At 31.0% G+C, this 20,915-nt stretch overlaps 1 protein-coding gene and 1 long non-coding RNA gene across 2 annotated transcripts; one reads left to right on the forward strand and one right to left on the reverse strand.

Annotated features, from left to right (window-relative positions):
* Positions 1-966: 966 nt before the first annotated feature.
* Positions 967-15,688, reverse strand: LOC106061992 (coiled-coil domain-containing protein 177-like). Its single transcript, XM_056023297.1, has 17 exons — positions 15,577-15,688; positions 13,712-13,818; positions 13,497-13,611; positions 13,265-13,357; positions 13,075-13,159; positions 12,119-12,211; positions 11,733-11,850; positions 11,398-11,583; positions 11,173-11,292; positions 10,761-10,814; positions 8,944-9,069; positions 6,328-6,401; positions 5,266-5,373; positions 5,028-5,130; positions 3,640-3,749; positions 1,867-1,975; positions 967-1,538 (listed from the first exon to the last, which is right to left on the reverse strand). The coding sequence occupies exons 1-17, from the start codon at positions 15,632-15,634 to the stop codon at positions 1,383-1,385; spliced, it is 1,815 nt and encodes a 604-aa protein (XP_055879272.1). The 5' UTR covers positions 15,635-15,688; the 3' UTR covers positions 967-1,382.
* Positions 15,689-16,256: 568 nt separating this feature from the next.
* On the forward strand, positions 16,257-19,919 carry LOC106061990 (uncharacterized). The gene is made up of 2 exons (XR_001216730.2): positions 16,257-16,662; positions 19,628-19,919. It is a non-coding gene; the product is annotated as an uncharacterized LOC106061990 (long non-coding RNA).
* Positions 19,920-20,915: the final 996 nt, after the last annotated feature.

Below are 20,915 nucleotides of genomic sequence, written 5' to 3' on the forward strand. Positions count from 1 at the left end.
TCAATAGCAACCATGCTTCCAAGCACTACAAACATTGTGTATGAACTACTATAAAAAAAAAAACAATTATAAAAAATACTTATTTTAAAAACAAAGTCTATATTGACTGAAATTGCATAAATTATTTTGAATCAATCATTTAACTAATTTTGAACAGATCCAGACATTAACAACTATAATAAATTTGTGAATTTGGAAATACTTTTATTAATTGTTTTTGTTGAGCTCAAGTTTCAATCTTTTAGCATGCTCAGGGGTCCATCACTTTTGTGGAGCGGTTTAGGGGGTGGGAGATATCTGGGAGAAGGTTTCCCTGCTGCCTTTTCAAAAGTATTTTTTTTTTAAGTTGCTCTAGTTTGAATTCAAACACGACTCTTGAGACTCATGACGGTAGGCCAATAAACTAGCCACTGAGCTATTGAAGTACTCATATAAAAAAAGATCAATCTTTGTTTTTAAATTTAACCCTAAACCATTTTGACAAGTCACTCTGTCTGTCTGGCACAAATTTTGTACACACTATTCACTTCCCTTTCTCGGATAAAGTTAAAACTTCGCACAATGATTCATTATACCCAACAAATCATAAATCAATAAATATATATATATATAGCTGTAAATGTACAGTTCTTTTCTTAATATGCTTATCATAACATAACTTTGTTGTTTTTTAAAGTATCTTTTATATTTTGTTTGTTTTGTTTATTATGTTATTTGATATCTTTATGTTGTTTATATTGAATATGTACACCTTCTTTTCTTTAATTGAAACTGTTAGGTTTTTCTTTGTATCTCCTAGATTTTGATTCTTCTATTCAACTAAGAACTGTAAATATGTTTCATCATCCTATTGTAATCCTTTGAAAGAGAATTTCTTAAAATTGCAATCAATACTCTATTGTTGGTATTTCAATACATTAAATCCAAAGTCTTACCAATGCAAACATTATAATGAGAAATCTCCACAAAGTTATGGCAATATTTTATTACTAATAATCACATAAATGTGTATACAAAATTAAAAAAAAGTATATTTAAATAACAGAAAGTAATGATTATACACAAGAAATAAATACATCACATATTGATCACTATGATTTTTTTAGCTGATGGAAGTTATGCTGGATACAGATGTGGGAGATAACTTCAATTCTACTATCTAAATTTTCTTTCTTGTTTACTCTACTTTATTTATACTTTGTCTATTAAATTAAATGAAGAATGTTTTGTTTTTTTACTTCATCTCTTAAAAAAAATGTAGGTTTCTGAATGGGCTTCATCTTGAAATGGTAATGGGTAAAATAATGCTTGTACTGGAATGTATGTCAAGCAATAAGTCACTACATGGTATCAAGTCACCAAGACAACCTCTAGCTCGAATCTCATTTTCTTGTCACCGTTGCACTTCTCAGCATTTGCTTTCTTTCCAGATTAGCATACAGTTGTGCTTCCAGAACTTTCTTATCAAAGGTGTCAGACTGGTATTTCTCTTTAATGTCATCACGCAGAGTCTGGCTTAACTGGGCCATGGCTCGGGTCTAAACAAAGAAACATGTTCACTCTATTAAAAAAGATGTCCATGTATTTCAGCTAAACATAAACTCAATTTTCTTTCACAACATTTAGTCTTTTATGTCACAACATACTTCAATCAAGACTAAAATAAAATATCTTAATACTTGAAATGTTGCAATTTTTATAAAATGTGATGCATCTTTAATAGGTTACATGATACTAAAATTAAGTAGACCATAAGGTCAACAATGAAAAAATGTCTATAATAGATCAGTATGTGATAAATCTGTGATAAAATTTTAATTAGGTCAAAAGATCACTTGTGTTAAAGGTCTTAAGAGAATAGGTCACCTGTGATACAAGCTTTTCTTTTTCTTCTAAAAGTTCATCAATTTTTCTGTCTTTCTCCAACAAAGATCTCTCCAGAGCTCTCCTCCATTTTTCTTCTTCTTTTTGTAATCTAGTTTAAAAAGAATAAATTTGTAACTAAATATTCAGTGTTGACTGTCAATAGCCTTCCATGCCAATGGAGTAATGTCAATAAATAAATAAATTATATGTAATTAAGTTAAGCTTTTTTTTTTTCAATACTAGAATCAAAAGCTATCTTTCTAATAAAAATTGAAAGCAATAAAAAAATATTAACTTTATAAGCATTTTCATTATATTACTAAGTCAAAAACTTTCACAACAATTCTAACAGCATAGCAACAGAATCATTAACATTTGACAATGACCATGGGGACAACAAAACTGTGTAAAGTGTATAGAGCAATGGTATATAACAGTGATGCTCAACCTCACTCAGACGGCGGGCCATTTTAATATCCGTCACTTGAGTAGCGGGCAACAAGAAGAAAAAGTGACAAAAAAGGGAATTATACAATAAACCAATTTTTATTTAGAAACCTGTGAATCTAGTATTTATATTTATGAGAAGTTTATCCTAAACTACTTTTAAATATCCGGCTGCATAGTTGAGATACCAAGTTGAAGAACTGAATCTAGAATTCTAGATGTTCGTCTAAAAGACGACACGATTACATAGAATCAGTTTCGCACGATTCATCACTGAAAAAGTTTGTCCCCACTAATAAGTGATTGTAATTATTGGGAGAAGATGAAGAAAACTGCTCAGAACTGAGTTTGGAGGAGAGATGTTGCAGACCTATGCTCCCATGAGAGTTCACAGGATTAAGTCAGTAAGTCAATTATTGTGATTATCCATAACACTTGTTTTTGGAGATATCGAAAAGGTTATGCAAGAAAGACGGAGTAGAAATCAATATGTATCAAGCAAGGGTGTCTAGTTTGTAAGTCTATCAGTTTCAGTTGTAGCCCTGTCTGGGCAATTGACACATTGATGGATTTTGAATAATTCAGCAAGACCACAGAGACTCAGTTCCATTTGACCTCTAAAAACTATTGTTGTCAACCATAGATTTGGCACTATCAGTTGAAACTTTTTGTCAGTGCTTTGCCACTGCCGATCCATGCATGCTCCAAATAGCTACAAATTTTCTGATTTCAAAACTGTTGATTTTATAGCGAATAAATAACAAAATTTTGAGCAGTACCAGATATGTCAGTAGACTCGTCAGCGGCAACAGAAAATAGACATACATTCATTGTTTTGTAAAATATTTTACATGTTTCGGATGTTCCTTCAGAGTTGAAGATAGTTACTTCCTAGTCCAAACCTCCCGCAGGACGACGGGGGATGGGAGTGGGCAGGGTTTGAACCCTTGACCGTCGATAAATCCGAACGACAGTCCAGCGCGCAAACCGCACGACCAGACAGCCATTCGACTCATTTTCTTCCCTTTTAGATAAATATTCTCATCAATCCACCACTTTAGGTGTATCTAACTATTGCGTCTCAAACCAAGAATATTGCCTTATTTGTTTGATTTCCTAAAGCTGTTTAAAAAGAGCCACTCTCTTTCTTTATAAAACAAATATGTTGGCTTACTATCGATACCAATCCATTTACTCTATGTAGTGAAAGATATTTTTTAAACTTTTTATTAGACAATGAATTTTCTACACTTTGTGCCAACATTACGGCAGACCGGATAGAAACACGTATTTTGGGCATCACTGGTGTATAACGATCCTACAAACCTAGACAAATTTTTTTGATGTTCAATTTCCTTCTCTCTTCTTTGTTTCTGAGCTAACAGAGCTTTAAGCTCAATGCTTCGACTGACTGTTTCCAACGCCCGAGCTTCAATCTAGTGAGAAAAAAGCAATTTATTATTATTTTTATTATATTAGAAATATTCAACAAAATTTTAATACTGAAACAATATTACGTAAGAAATTAGATTTTGCATTTCATATTTAATGAAAAATGTTTTGGTTAAAAAAAAAATACATTGTGTGTGATCTTATTGAAATAAACTAATCAAGGGTAAACAACTGGATTTAAAAGTAAATTCTGAAATAATTTTTATCACATTCTATCCACATGCTTTAGAAAAATTTAAAAAAAAGAAACTTGGATTTGGCCTAAATGTTGTGTTGCTCTAGTAATATTTTTTTTTAATATATAATGCATCAATCCACTGTATGATCTTTTAATGTAAACAAATTAAACACGCCATAAGAATATTATCACTATGCTACTATCCAGTGAACAATTTGTCAGTGAACTAATTGTCAGTGAGCCATTTGTTGTGTGAACCAATTGTTGGTGAACCAGTTGTTGGTGAAAAAGTTGTCTGTGAACCAGTTGTATGTGAATGATCTTTTGGGTGAATCAATCATCGGGTGAACAAATAGTCAAGTGAATGAATTGTCAGGTGAACTAATCGTTGGGTGAATGTATTGTCATGAACAAATAGTCAAGTGGATGAGTTGTCAGGTGAACTAATGGTTGGGTCAATGTATTGTCATGAACAAATAGTCAAGTGAATGAATTGTCAGGTGAACTAATGGTTGGGTGAATGTATTGTCATGAACAAATTGTCAAGTGAATGAATTGTCAGGTGAACTAATGGTTGGGTCAATGTATTGTCATGAACAAATAGTCAAGTGAATGAATTGTCAGGTGAACTAATGGTTGGGTGAATGTATTGTCATGAACAAATAGTCAAGTGAATGAATTGTCAGGTGAACTAATGGTTGGGTGAATGTATTGTTATGAACGATTTGTTGGTGAACAAATTGTCTGTGAAAGATTTGTCATGGAACAATAAAAGGATCTGCCTGAAGTGAATTTTAAATTGGGGAATTCAAAGAAGAGTCTAAAATGTTTGTTTGTAAAATGTTTTGCATGTTTCGGATGTTCCTTCAGGGGGGATAGAAGCGGGCAGGGTTTGCACCCATGACGATCGATAAGTCAGTTTGAGCTACCTTGTCTACAGAAGGGTTGGTGTATGAGTTTTATTCTGCCAATATTCAACATATCAAAATCTGACTTACTTTCACATACTGCAAATAGAATGATAAACAGAGAAAGCTGACTTGAAAGAAAGGGGAATTTTTTTCTACTTATTTCATTGACATACCAATTTTTTATGTTCAAGCAAAGTCAATCCCAATTCCTTGGATTCTTCTTCAGATCTTTTATGAGCAGTTTGAGCTCTTTTAATTTTGGCCTTCTCCTGGAGCCTGATGAAAAAATGTATTTAAATTAATGAACTGCTATGTAATTATTAAATAATGTGTTCAATAATTTTTTTATGCCTTTTATTAAATCAAACAGAGACAACCAAAAAATATTTGTAAAAAATGGGAAGTACTCACTGATACTCTTCTAATAGTCTCTTTCTCTCATTTAAGATTTGGTCTAAATTTGCTTCTGCCTGATTTAGTCTTATTTCCATTGATGATCTTACTAAGTCCTTATTTTGCCTGAAGTAAAAAAAAAAGTTATTTGATGAATAAGTAGTCCTACATAAATTTGTAGAATATTAATAATAATAATAAAAAGCTTTTCCCCTTGAGCATTGAGTGCAGTAAGTCAAGTCTTGGTGAAAGGAAATTAGCCTGATGTAAAATAGACATCACTTTGCCTTAAAAAAATAATTTTAAAATATTTTGACATAAAAAAATGTAAGACCTAAAATAATGAAATAAACATAAGTTAGTTAGACTTTTATTTTATTAATGCCTTTAAACATTTAAAGTATCTATCACTTAATTTTGTAGAGAATCATGATATTGGCTGAACAGATTTTAATTAAACTAAAATAATGAATTTTCACTTCAGATGCAATATAAAGATTAGCATCACATTTCACTCTTCTGTACCAGACTCATTCAGGGCTTATAAGATCTAAAACACTATAATTACTATCTTCATGTCTTCCGCATATGATTCACAGTCCTTTTCCTCTAAACTTCATCACTTTTATTATCAGAATTATCAATAGAATAAAAACTAATATACAAATTGTGCACACCAAAATTTGTATTTCTAGTTGAAAGCATAAAGACCTTTCTTACTTGATTGAGTTTGTAACTACATTACATAGAGAAATGTAAGAAAAATATTACTAAAAAAAAATTCTTGTTTGTTTTTCTGACTTCCATATTGTAAAAGCTTGAAGCAAAGTAAAAACTCAAATTGCTTTACAACAAAATAACTGAAGTTAATATTTCCAAGCAACTACAAAAGGTTACTTTTTGAAGCAGCTTCCAATTACTAACTAGTAGGAAATATTTATCTGTAATTTTAAACAGTTAAATAATCCTTCATTAAAGTGTGGATGTTAAGATGCAAACTATAGCCAATGTTCAAATTATGTTGCACAAAATGCAAATGAAAAGAATTGCAACGCAATAAAGGAAAATAATAATGTTTACTTTTCTTGAAGTTGTAAAAATTTTTTTCTTTGTTCAAACTGTTCTCTTTCTTGTCTGTTCTCTAAAAACTTTCTCTGAAATAAAAAGAGAGTAAAAATTGTTTCTAATATACAATTATGCCCTTGTTATAAAAATAGCATTATTTAGTCTTGCTAATATACAAAAATGTTCTAACTCTAGCTATCTAAAATATGTCCTGACAGCACACTATTAGTTCATTATTTTTTTCCTAGCTAATGGCCAACTTCCCTGACATTGATTAAAACCACTAAATATTGACCTAGCATGCTTATCAAATTCTACCACTATAAACTAACAGAAATTTTACACCACCCAGTGACTCATTCGGAACAACCCCATTTATAATATTGCATAGAAGCTTTTGGTATTAGAATAACACATCACTGAGGAAATTTTAAAAAAAAATTTTTTTTTACACAAAATAGTAAGAATTCAGTGATATATCAGAATTATTAAAAGTAAGATTCAAAGAATGGGTAAAAGTTTATTTCCCAAAAAAAAAAATTAGGAGCCTGAGTAAACTGGCTGCCTAGCATGTGAACTGTCATCTTGATGGTCCTTGACCCTGCTCACTACCTCTCCTCTCCTGGGCTAGGATGTAATAATCTTCAATGCTGAAGGAATATCCAGGTAAAACAATAAACAAAAATTTGCTTTAGCTACATTATATGATAACTAGGCCCATCAATTCATTCTCAGGCTTTATAATGTTTATTATGGCCGGAATGCTCCCTCCTTTTCATTCTGTGAAATTTCAATAAATGAGATCCATTTTAACAATCCCCCTAACATACTTTTTAGTAAGTGAATTAGTTTATCTGTTACAATGAAATTCAAAAGACCGCTCTCTATCTCTTTCATTTTCTCTTTCATTCTCTAACTCTTTCATTTTCTCTCTCTGGAACCCACATTTTGTTTCTTTTAAGATTTTTTACCTCTCCCCCCACCCACAAACAAAAACTTGAGTCCTATGAACAATTTCTGACATATCTTCAGCTTCTCAATTCAATCTACATTCTATTTCCACCATGAACAATTTCTGACATATCTTCAGCTTCTCAATCTACATTCTATTTCTACCATGAACAATTTCTGACATATCTTCAGCTTCTCAATCTACATTCTATTTCCACCATGAACAATTTCTGACATATCTTCAGCTTCTCAATCTACATTCTATTTCTACCATGAACAATTTCTGACATATCTTCAGCTTCTCAATCTACATTCTATTTCCACCATGAACAATTTCTGACATATCTTCAGCTTCTCAATCTACATTCTATTTCTACCATGAACAATTTCTGACATATCTTCAGCTTCTCAATCTACATTCTATTTCCACCATGAACAATTTCTGACATATCTTCAGCTTCTCAATCTACATTCTATTTCTACCATGAACAATTTCTGACATATCTTCAGCTTCTCAATCTACATTCTATTTCCACCATGAACAATTTCTGACATATCTTCAGCTTCTCAATCTACATTCTTTTTCTACCATGAACAATTTCTGACATATCTTCAGCTTCTCAATCTACATTCTATTTCTACCATGAACAATTTCTGACATATCTTCAGCTTCTCAATTCAATCTACATTCTATTTCTACCATGATCCACACAACCAATTTCACACTTCTCAACACATTTTTATTACAATGACAACCTTTAGCTTTTGAATAATTCTCCGATTGATCAACCCTTCAGCACACACACACTTTTCAACTTTTGAATTCTGTAATCTTTGGTTAGTTTTACTTTTTTTGCATCCTTTTAGTCTAAAAGCAAGCTATGTACAGTATTAGACATTGCAAACATTCCTTTAAGCCATCGGTTTCAGGCCTAGAGAAAAAAAAATGCATTTCTAAAGTCCCCTATTGAATGCCACATTCTTGTTCCCCACTCTACATTTATTTTGACATTGTGTCCTCAAAATAAAAAGTAACATCAATTTGGTTTAGGATTACTTGTTTTTTTTTTAAATGTAGTCACAGCATCTATAGTGAAGCAGAAAAGAGGTAAGTCAAGTCACTATTTTTTTTTTGATTCACTTAGGGGAAAGAAAGAAAATACAGGAAACCCTATTTTTTAAATCTATTTCCATTTATACTTTATGTATAGAATGCAGTCTTTTGGGGAAGTACTAAAAATAAAATACAAAGGTTTGATAGAAAGCTTGTGGTTTTTGGTCAATTGCTGTGGTCAGGTTGCAAAACTATCAAAACTGTGTCATAGTGAGTGCCTAGGAGGTTAAAGGAACCTGTGTATGAAATTTCATGCGAATCCATATGATAGTTGATGAGATCTGTTGATACACAGGTCAGTGGTAACTTACAAATATATAGTTGATTTGTTTGTTGTTTGTCTGTTTTACTTGTTTCAGATGTTTCTTCAGAGATGAAGACTCTACGTCCTAGTCCGGACATGAACAAGGGACCATTGAGACAACTGAATGATAGTGACATACTGCATTACCAGGCAGCCTTCTCTTAATATAGACAGATACTGGTTAAATTAGTCAAGTAGCTATCAAAGTTCAGGTGTAGTCTTTTTTCTTTGGGTTTTAAAACAAATTCCACCAAGTGCTTACCAAATGTTCCTGGTGTATTCTGACATCTTTCTTCTCAGATGCAGACTCAAGGTCAGAAATTTGTTTACTTAATAACATTTGAGCTATCTGATCAGCTTTGAATTCTGCACTCATCTGATTCAGTTCCTGTAAGGAAGACAAAAAAAAAACATTTTTCCTTTCATTTGAAAAAATGTCTATTACTATGTGAAGGTATTATGTTAAATAAGACTTTGAATCTTGATTTAAAAATGATATAAATATGTAGGACTATTCTTAGGATAATATTTAATAGTAATTTGAGTTTTAAACTCAGAACCAGAAGGGTAGATAGAATAAGACAAGAAATATGATAAGCTTAGAGAGGCTGGAAGTAGTGATAAAAGGACTCCATAGAGGACTGAATAGAGGAATTCATACAGGACTCCATGACTATTTCCCTTGTAAATAAATGTTTAAAAGGTTGAGTAAAGCATTATTAAGTTATTTGGAGAGCGTCTGAGAAGCCGAGCAGCTGTGGGGACTTGCATGTGATTGAAAAGTCTTGGTTAGAGCACAACACTCTTTATGCAGAACCAACTTGAATGCTTTATTTTTGAAAAAGGGGTTTGTGTTCAGAAGATCAAAGTATGATTTTCAGTGCTTTTAGTATTTGAGATTTAAAAGTAACCATAGCAGCTTTTTCAAATGGGGACCTATAAAAATCTTGTAAAATTTATTACATAAAATATTAGCTTAGTTTTCTTTTGTTTTTTAATATTTATTCTATTACAATTTTTGCAAAATAATAAAAATTAAACAAAATAGGGGAAGATTAATTCAAAATGAAAAACATCTACTTTTAGAATGATATTTTTTAGACCACATTATGGCAAAAGATTATACAAAGAAAAAAGTTACATTAGATTTGAAGGTTTTTGGGGAGGCGAATTGATGCTGCCAATTCTTATTATATTAACTTTTATAAATTATAATTTATAAGTGTTCTTTTACAGAAAAGATCAGTTAATCAGGAACCAAAGAATTTTATATATATATAAAATATATATATACCAGGCTTTTTTTGTGACGGTACGCACTGGTACGGCGTACCGGCACCTTTTTGAAAAAATTATTACTTTTCTTGTATTTTAAGGTATATTATTACTTTTAGTAGTTAAAAGTTAGGCAATCAACTACTGAGTACCAGCACCTAATCACTGAGTACCAGCACCTAATCACTGAGTACCAGCACCTATTTTATTTTACAAAAAAAAGCATATATATACTCTACAAATTCAATGGTTTTAGTTGTTTATATAGGTAGTTGTTCTTTAAAGATACACAGAGATAAAAACTATTTTATTATATTTCAATCCAAGCATAAGGAATAGAATAAATAGTCATGCTTTTGTCTTTGTAACTTTTTATTAGCTATGGATGTATCATTAATACACTTCATTTTTCCTGTCCTTAGAGTATCAGAGTTCAAAGAATTTATCAAAGGTCTTACAGTTGTCAAACTTAAAATGCTTCAAGTGATAAATCTTTCTTCTCTATTTTAAATATACCTTAGTATCTGGGTGTATTCCTGACAAGAGGACTCTGTAAATGATTGTATATTCTAGAAAAGTTCTTAATAATTTAAAATTATGCATTTTTATTTACATATTCTTATTAGATTTTAATAATAATTTTAGTAGACCAAATCATTTTGTTTGATTTTCTAATTATTTCATCAATGTGGGGAATCTATTAATTTTTTATTTAATATAAGTCATTAGTGACTTTAAAATAATTCATTGGTTTATCATGAATACTAATAGAAATGTTTACATTTAAAAAGGATTGAACCTTACCTTAATCTTATTAAGCCTTGATTGTTTTCTAATTTTGTCAGACAGCTGAAGTTCCTGAAATTTTCAGTTAAAAACTTTGAATGTCAGAATTAAAAAAAAAACTTATAAAGGGTGCTTCAGTTTTAACAATTGCTATTGCTGGTTGTTGACTAGATATAAGCTCTGTACAAATACTATATCACATTAAATTGCCCTATAAGCTAATACATACAAAAGGGCTGATGACAAAGTATTTATAAGCTAGCGTAGCTAACAATTTCAGACAAAATCCTACATTTATGAAACATTTTGTCTAATTCAGATTTAAATGGACTGGTTAGAGCAGACATAAATGTTAACAAAATCTGAAAGAAAAAGATTCACATTAAATTAGATAAATAAGAAATAAATTGTAAATTGCAATCTCTCTCACCTGTTTTCTCAACGTATTCATTTGTAACAATTCTGTTTGGAAGTCAGACTCCCTCATCTGCAGCTGCTTCCATTGTCTTTCAAAATCCTCTTCTTTTTCCTTAGATTCATTGGTTTCCAACTATGATAAACAAACACGAAAGTATCATAACTGTTCAAAGTTAATACAAATGACATTATCTTATCAAGATAAAATATGTAACAAAATAATAAAAGAGGTAATTACTTTGTGAAGAGATTTTAATCTTTTTTCCTCGGCTAGTAACTCACGTCTTTTACTTTCTGCTGTTATTTTAAATATTTTCTCTTTTATTTTCTGATCTTCCCAGATTTGATGAGTTTGATTGATTCTAGATAAATTCTCTTGTTCTTTTTCTCTTCTGTCTTTCATCAATTTTAAAATTTTCTCATCCTATTGAGAAAATATATAGAGAAGTACTATGATGAAATGTACAATCTACTCCTCACATATCATACTGGTAAACATTTAGAAATCTACTTTAGATCTTTTCAGCTGTTCTGGCATTAAATTTTTCATGTATCAAATATTTATTCACTAACCCGTGCAGGCAATTTGACACTACTCGGAGCTGATCCACTTCTGTATACTACTTTAGTACCTAATGTCACTGAAGGACTGCATCTCTGAGTTTTTCTTTCTGCTGACTGTGGTCGCTTGCTGTTAGATATTCATTACACACAATGCCAAAAAAACTATGTTTGCAAACATTAATAAACACTGCAATATTTTATAAGCAATTGTATTGCTGCTACTATAAGTTTTATCTTTAATTTATGGTGTAATTAGTGTTGTTGTTTTTGAAATATTGTAATGAAATTTTTTTCTCTTTTAAATTTTAATAAAATATTATTTATTATTTATGTATTATCAAAGACTATTTCCTCATACTAATTGAAATAAAAATATTCTAATTACAATTAGCTACCTTGAAAAATTTGTCAGTTTTGAACATCGAGATTCTTTTTTTGAAACTAGTTCTCTGTGAAGTTTAGCACTTTCTTTATCTTGTGTTTGTAACCTTAAAACATTTATTTTAAATTTTGTTAAACAGAAATACTAATAAATAATAAATAAATAAATTATGGCTTTTGTATAATGCTACTTTCATGCTTATAGCATGCTCGGAGCACTTTGGTCCAATCTCATTTGTGGACTAGTGGGGGGAGAGGGGTATCTGGGAGAATGTTTTTCCGTGCTACCAATAGCTGCTCAGTAAACACAACTCTGCTCAAGTAGGGTGTCGAACCTCGAGCCCCCTTCATAGGTAGCCAAGCCAATCCAAGTTCAAGCGTACTTGGCCACTTGACCATGCTTCCCACATAAAATATAATGCACAATAATAAAACGTTTCTCAATAAAATTGTATAATTATGTAGAATAATGAATTGTTAAATATATTGCATTTAATAAAAAATAACTTAGGTATGATGCAGGGAGAAAATTGTTTGTCAAGGTTATTATTATTATAGTGTCTATAGTCATTAATTATTTATTTATTGTTAAAGGCCTACTACAAATGGTGCTTAATGAAATAATACATAAAGTGCATAGGTTGTTAGAATCATTTTAAATGACAGCTTGGGGGGTCTTATGACAAAACCTGAAATACAACATGTACATCATATATATTATTTAGGTCAATAGTTTGACAAACTGCAAATCCACAAAAATAAAACAAAACATCATTTTATTTTCTTCTCAAAAGTAGGAGCATCTTGACCCAGACCATAGCAATTAACAGAGTAAGGACCCATTCTGAACTCAAAAGCTGGGCCAGTAACTACGATAAAGATCATATCAAAGTTATAATCTTTTTATCTTTTTTTTTTTAATATCTTTAGTCACACATTAAACTAATATATAATCAAACATGATATTAACCTTGAAGTTGAATTTTCTTTTGAAATGACTCTTTTCGCCTCTTTCTGACTTGACTTTTGCATCAATCTTCCATGACGAGCAGCATCTTTGAAAAATAAGTTTGTCCCTTTTTCTGACATTTGTTATGACTAAATAATGAAAAGAATATCATCAATATTGCAATAAAACTTCTAAATTATTTGCATCTTACCTGACTGTGTATTACTTTCAACTTTAATTCCCTTAAGTTGAGTCCCTTCCCTAATTAACCTACTTCTTTCTTCTCTGCACAACTGTAATTTCTCTAAAAACAAACAAATTAGAATATTCAAATTATACAAATTCATTAAATATAAAAATGCCAATAATAAAAACATTTCTACAAAATTAGACTAAAGAAATTATTTTTTAAATTGAATTTCAATTAAATTTAACAGAATTACTTTGTCTTATATGTTCTCTCTCATCATACAAATCATAAATTGTGCTCAATGGAACATCTTGTGGTAGCAATTCTTCTTGGAATTCAGCTAACGGTTTATACAGCAGCTCAACTGGCTAGAGAAAAAAAAGGAAAATAAAAATTATTCAAAACTAGTAAGAATGTGACATTTAAAAGTGATAATTTTTTGGATGTATAGTAAACCAAACAAAATACCTTAACATATAATCTTGAACAAGCTTCTAATGACCGAGGACTTGTCAATACGTATTTGCTGCTTTCAAATTTGACGTCTTCAAGATTATTTAAATCAATATTTATTCCTGCAATAGAAGATAAATAACTCTTCTATATTTAAGTTTTGAAAATACAAAGCATATATGAGACATGGAAGTTATTTGCAAAAATCAAGAGAATACAATGGCTAAAACAGGTTTTAAAGTCACTTACAGAGGGGCACTTACAAAGAAATCCTATGACAAATAAGCACTTGACCACTTAACTAGTCCAAACAAATCTAAAATATTTTACAAACATTTTTACAGTTGACAATACCTCATGTGAAAAAGATGTCCTAGTACATACATATGAATTAACTAGTATTTTAAATGCTTTCAAATATTGCTGCCAATATGATACAATGTGAAGACAAAAATAGTTTGGTTGGTAAACACGAGGATCTCCTCAATACTCTAAAGCAGTAAGAACTGAGATTTATAAATTTATACTGCATAAATTATATATAAATCCTTGGCTATCAATATTCTTCATAGTATAGACTACAGAGGAAGCAGAACAGAATAGAAGTCTCTTGGTGCACACATTTATTGGATTGTTTTTGATAACACTGGAAGAAAAGGCCCATGGGACGTGACACTCAGCATGTAGAGGACACCCTTGGAGATGATGAGCAATCTAGGGAAAGGTGTAGAGAATAATTACTAACTTGTACTTTGCTGATGACATAGATAGTCTGGTAGGAACAAAGGAAAAGCTAGCTGTGTAGGAGACAAGACAAAGGTTAAGACAATATATATATATGGAAAGACAAGAGTGTTGTGAATGTCGTTGTGTTATGAATGGGTGTCTGAGTTCATCCTTAAGTTATTCTCTTGTGTACAATGTCCAGTATTTAAAAGAGGCCAGTGTGTTAGGATGAGTGGATGAAAAAGGGGGGGGGGGGACAGACTGGTTATGTTCAAAGATGGTGTTGGAGAACCTGTAATGGTTGAATAAATGAATCAATGTTCAAAGACTATATGAAGAGTTGACAGTGTGACTGTAGTGGTTTTATACTTTTTAAATAGCATCACAAAGAGCTTGTCTCTATGTGTGTGAAGCCTGAACTAGAAAGAAATATAATATTTTAGCCATGGAATTGAGATGCTACAGAAGGATTCTATATAGGCATCATATATACAAAGATCATATTTAAAGAGTGTAAATTTGAAACAGCATCAAAATGGCACTCATCCCCATGACGACCTGAACACTGTTAAAAAATGTTAAAAAGACACGACTCTATGGCCAAATGCTTTTAAGGGGGTAACAGTATCTTATTAAATCGTATCTTACATACCAGGGAAAATAAGGAGAAAAAAAAAAAAGAAAGTGATGGGAGGTCAACATTAATGAGCTCTAACCATCCAAAAATATATTAAGTTGAAAGATCAGCTGTGGTGTCCCAAGGTCCAACAATCCAGGTCTAAGGGATTAGTTTTGTGCACACAATTCACACATCATAAATTGTCATAATCTCATAATGCCAGGCCAATAGTCCTTTATTGTTTCTGCTATCCTCTGCTAACTTACAAGGAGGTTCAGATTAGAAAGTAATAATCTTCACTTCTGAAGATTCGCATGAACTCTGAATTATGTCAAGCCCGACATGTTATGACAAGTTTACACTTAAATAATTTTAGGAGTCTCAATTATTAAGTCTAAGACTAAGATCTAGTCTAGACTAGAACTAGATGTAGTCTAAAAAGATATTATTATTAAGTCTCCACGCATTTCAATCTTGATTCCATACAAAAAATGTGAAATCTCGTTAAGACAAAATTGAAATCAATATAACGTACCCGTCTCCATAATTATGGCTAAAAGCGCTGTAGCGAACGAAATATTACGATTTAACATTTAAGAACCAAAATATTACGAGAACGCCATATTTCAACAACAGTTTTTACAAAATGTTAAATAGTTACAACAAAAATTCACTACGAGACAAACTTATAAACAAATTAATGTAAAACATAATTTATTCATAGATCTTTATTTTATAGATCTTATAAATCTAAATTTGATTAAATGTGTTAAAAAGCTATGCAAATGAACATTTTGTTTACTATTATATTTTTACTGTAAAAGGTTTCGTTTTATATTATAATTTATTATATGTTTACTTTTAAATATATTGCATTGAAATATATATCATTCTGTTCTTTCGCTATTGGGTATTTTTCACTAAATCTGTGTGTGATTTTTATAGATAGGCACAACGGCGAGGATTTAGTATCAGACCTTGGAAAAAGGGGGGGGGGCAACTATTAAAGGCGGCACAACGTTTCGTAAAATCTTTTTGAAAGTTTTATTATAAAATCCAATATTTTTTTAAAAAATGCGATTTTCTTCTCTTAGATTTATGACTGAAGTTATTTAGAGCTAGATTCTATATAAACTATAAGTAATATGTAAGAAAATATGCGTCTAGATCTATATATTCTTAATCTGGGTACTTTTTTAATGGGTAAATCTAAGTTCAAACATGAAGGTAGATGTTTTGCTTCCGTTTTCACTTTTAGAAGGTCAAAGCACTTCTCTTAGTTTATAGACTAGATATAAATGTTTAAATGTGTTTTTAGACAAACATTGACTTCAATTCAATTGTACGCATGAAGGCATGCGAATAAGAATCCGTCGGCGCATGCCTACATCGGCCTTAGTAGTTGTATCTATTGTTGGAGTGATTGGGGGAATCTATATCTGGCAACCAATACTAATAAACCACTACAAGAATTTTAAGAAAGATTTGCCAGGCACAGTTTTGCCGACACAATCAGATCCCGAGACTTTAACTTTAAGTGAACCAGCTCATATTAAAGCAATTAATATCAACAGAGAGGACAAATAAAACAGATTACTCAATCTTCAAGTCACCGCAATCAGTAATATATACCTATTATATGTGTTAAAAAATAATCATTAATCATATGTGTTCATTATTTCCTCATTTAGCCAGGGAAACTCTAGTCAACTTATTTTTTTTTAGTCATAGTGTACTGTAATATTAGTAATAATAATAATTAGTCTAATAATTAATCTAGAAATAGATGCAATAACTAGATCTAGATTTACTCACTAGAATGCTAAATATAAATATATTATTATTATAGTGACTAGCTAGGTTCCATTACTAAATGAAGGCCTAAATTCAAATAATGAAATCAGGGGCATTCAAGGCTGAGTGTGTTTCCAAAAGAAAAGCTTTAATTATGCTGACAAAAATGATTAAATTCTTGATTCCTTACGCTCTCCTTATCTTATCTTATCTTATATAATACAGACGTTACTTCAAAAAAGAAGATGATTACGTCCTACGCGTCATGCATTTAGTCATGCATATTAACCAATGACTTAAATTCTGCCAAGTCACTGGTTTTCCTGGCTAGCTCAGGCAACCCATTCCATGCTCTAATAGCACTAGGGAAGAAGGAGTATTTGTACAAATTTGTCCTAGCATATGGGACGAGGAATGTGCCTTTATCTTTGTGTCTTTCAGAGTATTTTATTAAATTTTGTTTTTGTATTTGAAGATTATGGTTCAGTGTTTTATGTATGATTGCTACTTTACTTTTGAGCCTTCTGTCCTGAAGGCTTTCTAAATTTAGTGATTTTACTAAAGGTGTTACTCTAGTCAAATGTGAATATTCGTTTGTTATGAATCTCACTGCTCTATTTTGTGTCTGTTCCAGTTTCTTAATGTTTTCTTGAGTTGAGGGGTCCCAAACGGAGGATGCATATTCTATTATTGGCCTAACCAGGGTTAAGTAACATTTTAGTTTTATGTTCTTATTTGATTTATAGAAATTTCTTTTAATAAATCCTAATGCTTTGTTTGATTTTTTTGTAGTTTCATCAATATGTGGATTCCATGATAGTTTTTCATTTATTATAACACCTAGGTATTTTGCGTTTTTAGTCTGTGATACTGGTTTGCCATGAATAAGATAAGTGGAATTAATTTGTTTTAGTTTTTTTGTTACTCTTAACAACTGACATTTTTCTGGGTGGAAAGACATGCTCCAATTTGATTCCCATTTCTGTAATTCATCTAATTCTCTTTGTAAAATATCTGTGTCTTGTGTTGTTTTTATTGTTCTATATATTATGCAATCGTCTGCAAATAATCTGACTTTTGTTCCTGAACTAATGCAATTTGGTAAATCATTTATGTAAATTAAAAATAGTAGTGGACCCAAGACTGTACCTTGAGGTACACCTGAGTTTACTGTTATCGGTGTTGATTTAGAGCCATTTATTATTACAGTTTGTTCTCTCCCTATCAGAAAGTCTTTAATCCACTGATGCAGTGGACCATTAATGCCGAAATATTTTAATTTTTTAAGCAAACTATGGTGGTGAACTTTGTCAAAAGCCTTAGAAAAATCTAGTAAGATAGCATCTATTTGTTCACTATTATCTAAACCTTTTGAAAAATCATCAATTAGTCCTATTAGTTGTGTTTCACATGATCTATATTTCCTAAAGCCATGTTGGTATGGTGTGAGGACATTATGTTTGTCTAAGTGGTTTATGATGTTGCTACATATTATGTGTTCTAGGATTTTACATGTGATGCTGGTAAGTGATACTGGTCTGTAGTTCCCTGGGTCAGATTTTTCTCCTTTTTTAAATAGGGGGGTGACATTAGCTTCTTTCCAGTCCTTTGGTACTCTGCCCTGGTTAGGTGAAGCCTGAAAGAGTATTTTGAACACTGGGGCTAGCTCATTACTTAGTTCTTTGAGTAATCTAGCTGGAATACCATCAGGTCCAGAAGCTTTATTTGGTTTGGTGTTGGCTAATAGTTTTTGAATTCCATTTTCTTGTACTACTATATATATCTTCTATGTTGTCTACTTGGTTCAAATTCAGTAATATGTCCTTCAACACATCTGTTTGTTTTAAAAAATAACTTCACAGCCTCAGAAATCAGAATAAAATATATTTTTATCTATTCAGCAAAAGCCCACCTTTATTTTAGAAACAAGTTCAGTGGCTAATTAGGATTATCTGCCTGAGAAAAAAATCTTCAAAGTGTTTGTTATTAGTGATTATAGAGGATGCCAAAGCTTTCATGTTAACAAAATCATTGCCAAATGACAAGAACAGCATCATTCTAACCTATTCTAGAAAAGGCTACTATGACAAAGACTAAAAGTGTAGATATTTTGACAAATATACAAAATATAACTTTTTGTTGTGTTAACTTTAGGATTGATGCATTTCGTGAATGTTACGTGGTTAATAATCTTTAGTCTTTCTTGAGTTGATTTCTTTATAATTAGGAAACAATACATTTGCCCCTAAAAATACACATTTCCATTTTGGCATCTCTGCATACTGTACCCATGAGTGGATGGGTTCAGGGTTCAACCTCAACCTGCTCCAGCAGAGCTAAAGTGGATTTTGAGGTTAAACCCTCCCTCCAATAAAAGATGATAATAAATCATGGAAAGAAATGGTAGTAAGCTTTATTAAAAATGCAAGCAAATATGAAAGTCAAAAATACTTTTAACACACTGGAAATTCTTTTTTTTTTAAAGTTCAGTTTCATTTTGAATTAATTTCTCTCTCGATTATCTATAATTGTAAAATTTTTAAGCAAAGTCAATTTTTTGTCTTACTACCCCCCCCCCCCCCCCTCTCTTGAGATTATTTATAATTTATATTGTGCACCCTATAACATATATTACAAGCCAATAAAAAATAAATTTTATCAATATATGAAAAAAAAAGTCAGATTATGTACTATTAGAAAAGGTGTTTTCAAGTTGCTGTAGGAGAAGGATGTACATTTACTCAGTTTAGTCCTGAAATTCTATTTCAGTTTTTTTGTTTTTTTTAATACAGATTGGTCAAAATGGCTCCAAAAATTTCACCTAAGCTGACATACACAGTTTTTGGTCTAGCAGCATCAGCCACACTTTACATCTTTGGCCTGAAGCCTTATCTTGACGAGAAGAAAATGAAAGAGTTTGAAAGTGAAGCAAAAAGAGTCTATGAGATGAGACAAAAGAGGACAGAGCAACCTGTACAATTCAAACATGATATTACTTACAAATAAACTGTTATGTACTTGATTTATCAATCTTATTATTAAATTAGTTGATGTCTCATAGTGAATAAACTAATGTTATATATATATATATATACTTCTACTTCTTTTTAGTTTCATTTTAACTTCACTTTTAAAAATTTAAAGGCTGAAAACTGAAAAGTAGTGTTCTAGCTATTTAGTATTTTAAGTATTGACAGGGATCAGTTTGCATATTGTTTCAAAATTAAGTAGAAATAAGTGACCCAACAAGCTAGTAATAAAATATTTTTATTTTTGCATTTATGAAACCAGAGCATACATCTCCAACCAGAACTTGTTTTCCTATAAATAGATCATGCATCACTAGGGGTCACATCTATCTGTGGAGTAGAGTCAAAAAATTGCATGACATATTTTTCACAAAATGAAAATATTTTAAAAGTGTTGAGAATTGAACAACGAAAATAATATTTATAATTGATTTTTCTTTTTTTTTTCTTCCCTCAAAATAACCCATTCAAAATGTTAACAGCATTAATAGGCATGTAATTTTGTCAAAAGCCACAAACTTCAACAGCAAAACATACAATTAAATTTGGTCTATTTTGGACACTCTTCAATGGGAATTCCTGCACTAGAGCGAAATATTTCTTAGTGTTCTAAACAAGCTTCAGTGTTAATCCATGCACCCGACTAAAATGTTTTTTTTTTATCAGTAAAGAGTTGAATAATCAGATAGACGTAAATGAACATTTTTGCCACAGCTGGACTGTAACAGAATAACTAGACTCTGCAAGCTCACCAAAAGACTCCTTTCTATATTGAAGCATTACAAGAAGAAATGAATTCTTTTTTAACAATTTTTTTTTGTTACTTGTTTGCATGATAATTTTTCTTCTCCTCCTTTACACTTCTTTTTTAAGTCCTGTTAGGAAACATAATTTAATTGTTTCAGTTAATATTTGTGATGCGTGAATTACTTTGTTGCAGGGAAATCCTTGGACCAAGTAGACACTCACTATATGTGTCAATTTTGGTCACACTGAATTTATAAACTACCATAACCAGTATGATACTAACCCATAATACTGGGAAATTCAC

The sequence above is a fragment of the Biomphalaria glabrata genome, chromosome 1 (genome assembly GCF_947242115.1).
Source record: "Biomphalaria glabrata chromosome 1, xgBioGlab47.1, whole genome shotgun sequence".
NCBI classification, from domain to species: domain Eukaryota; kingdom Metazoa; phylum Mollusca; class Gastropoda; family Planorbidae; genus Biomphalaria; species Biomphalaria glabrata.

Coding starts and splice junctions, on each gene's coding strand:
- LOC106061992 (XM_056023297.1), bottom strand. CDS start 15,634: ATGTTAAATCGTAATATTTCGTTCGCTACAGCGCTTTTAGCCATAATT. Junction 11,293..11,397: donor GATTAAAATCTCTTCACAAA/GTAATTACCTCT, acceptor TGTTTATCATAG/TTGGAAACCAATGAATCTAA. Junction 5,131..5,265: donor AGACTATTAGAAGAGTATCA/GTGAGTACTTCC, acceptor TTTTTTCATCAG/GCTCCAGGAGAAGGCCAAAA.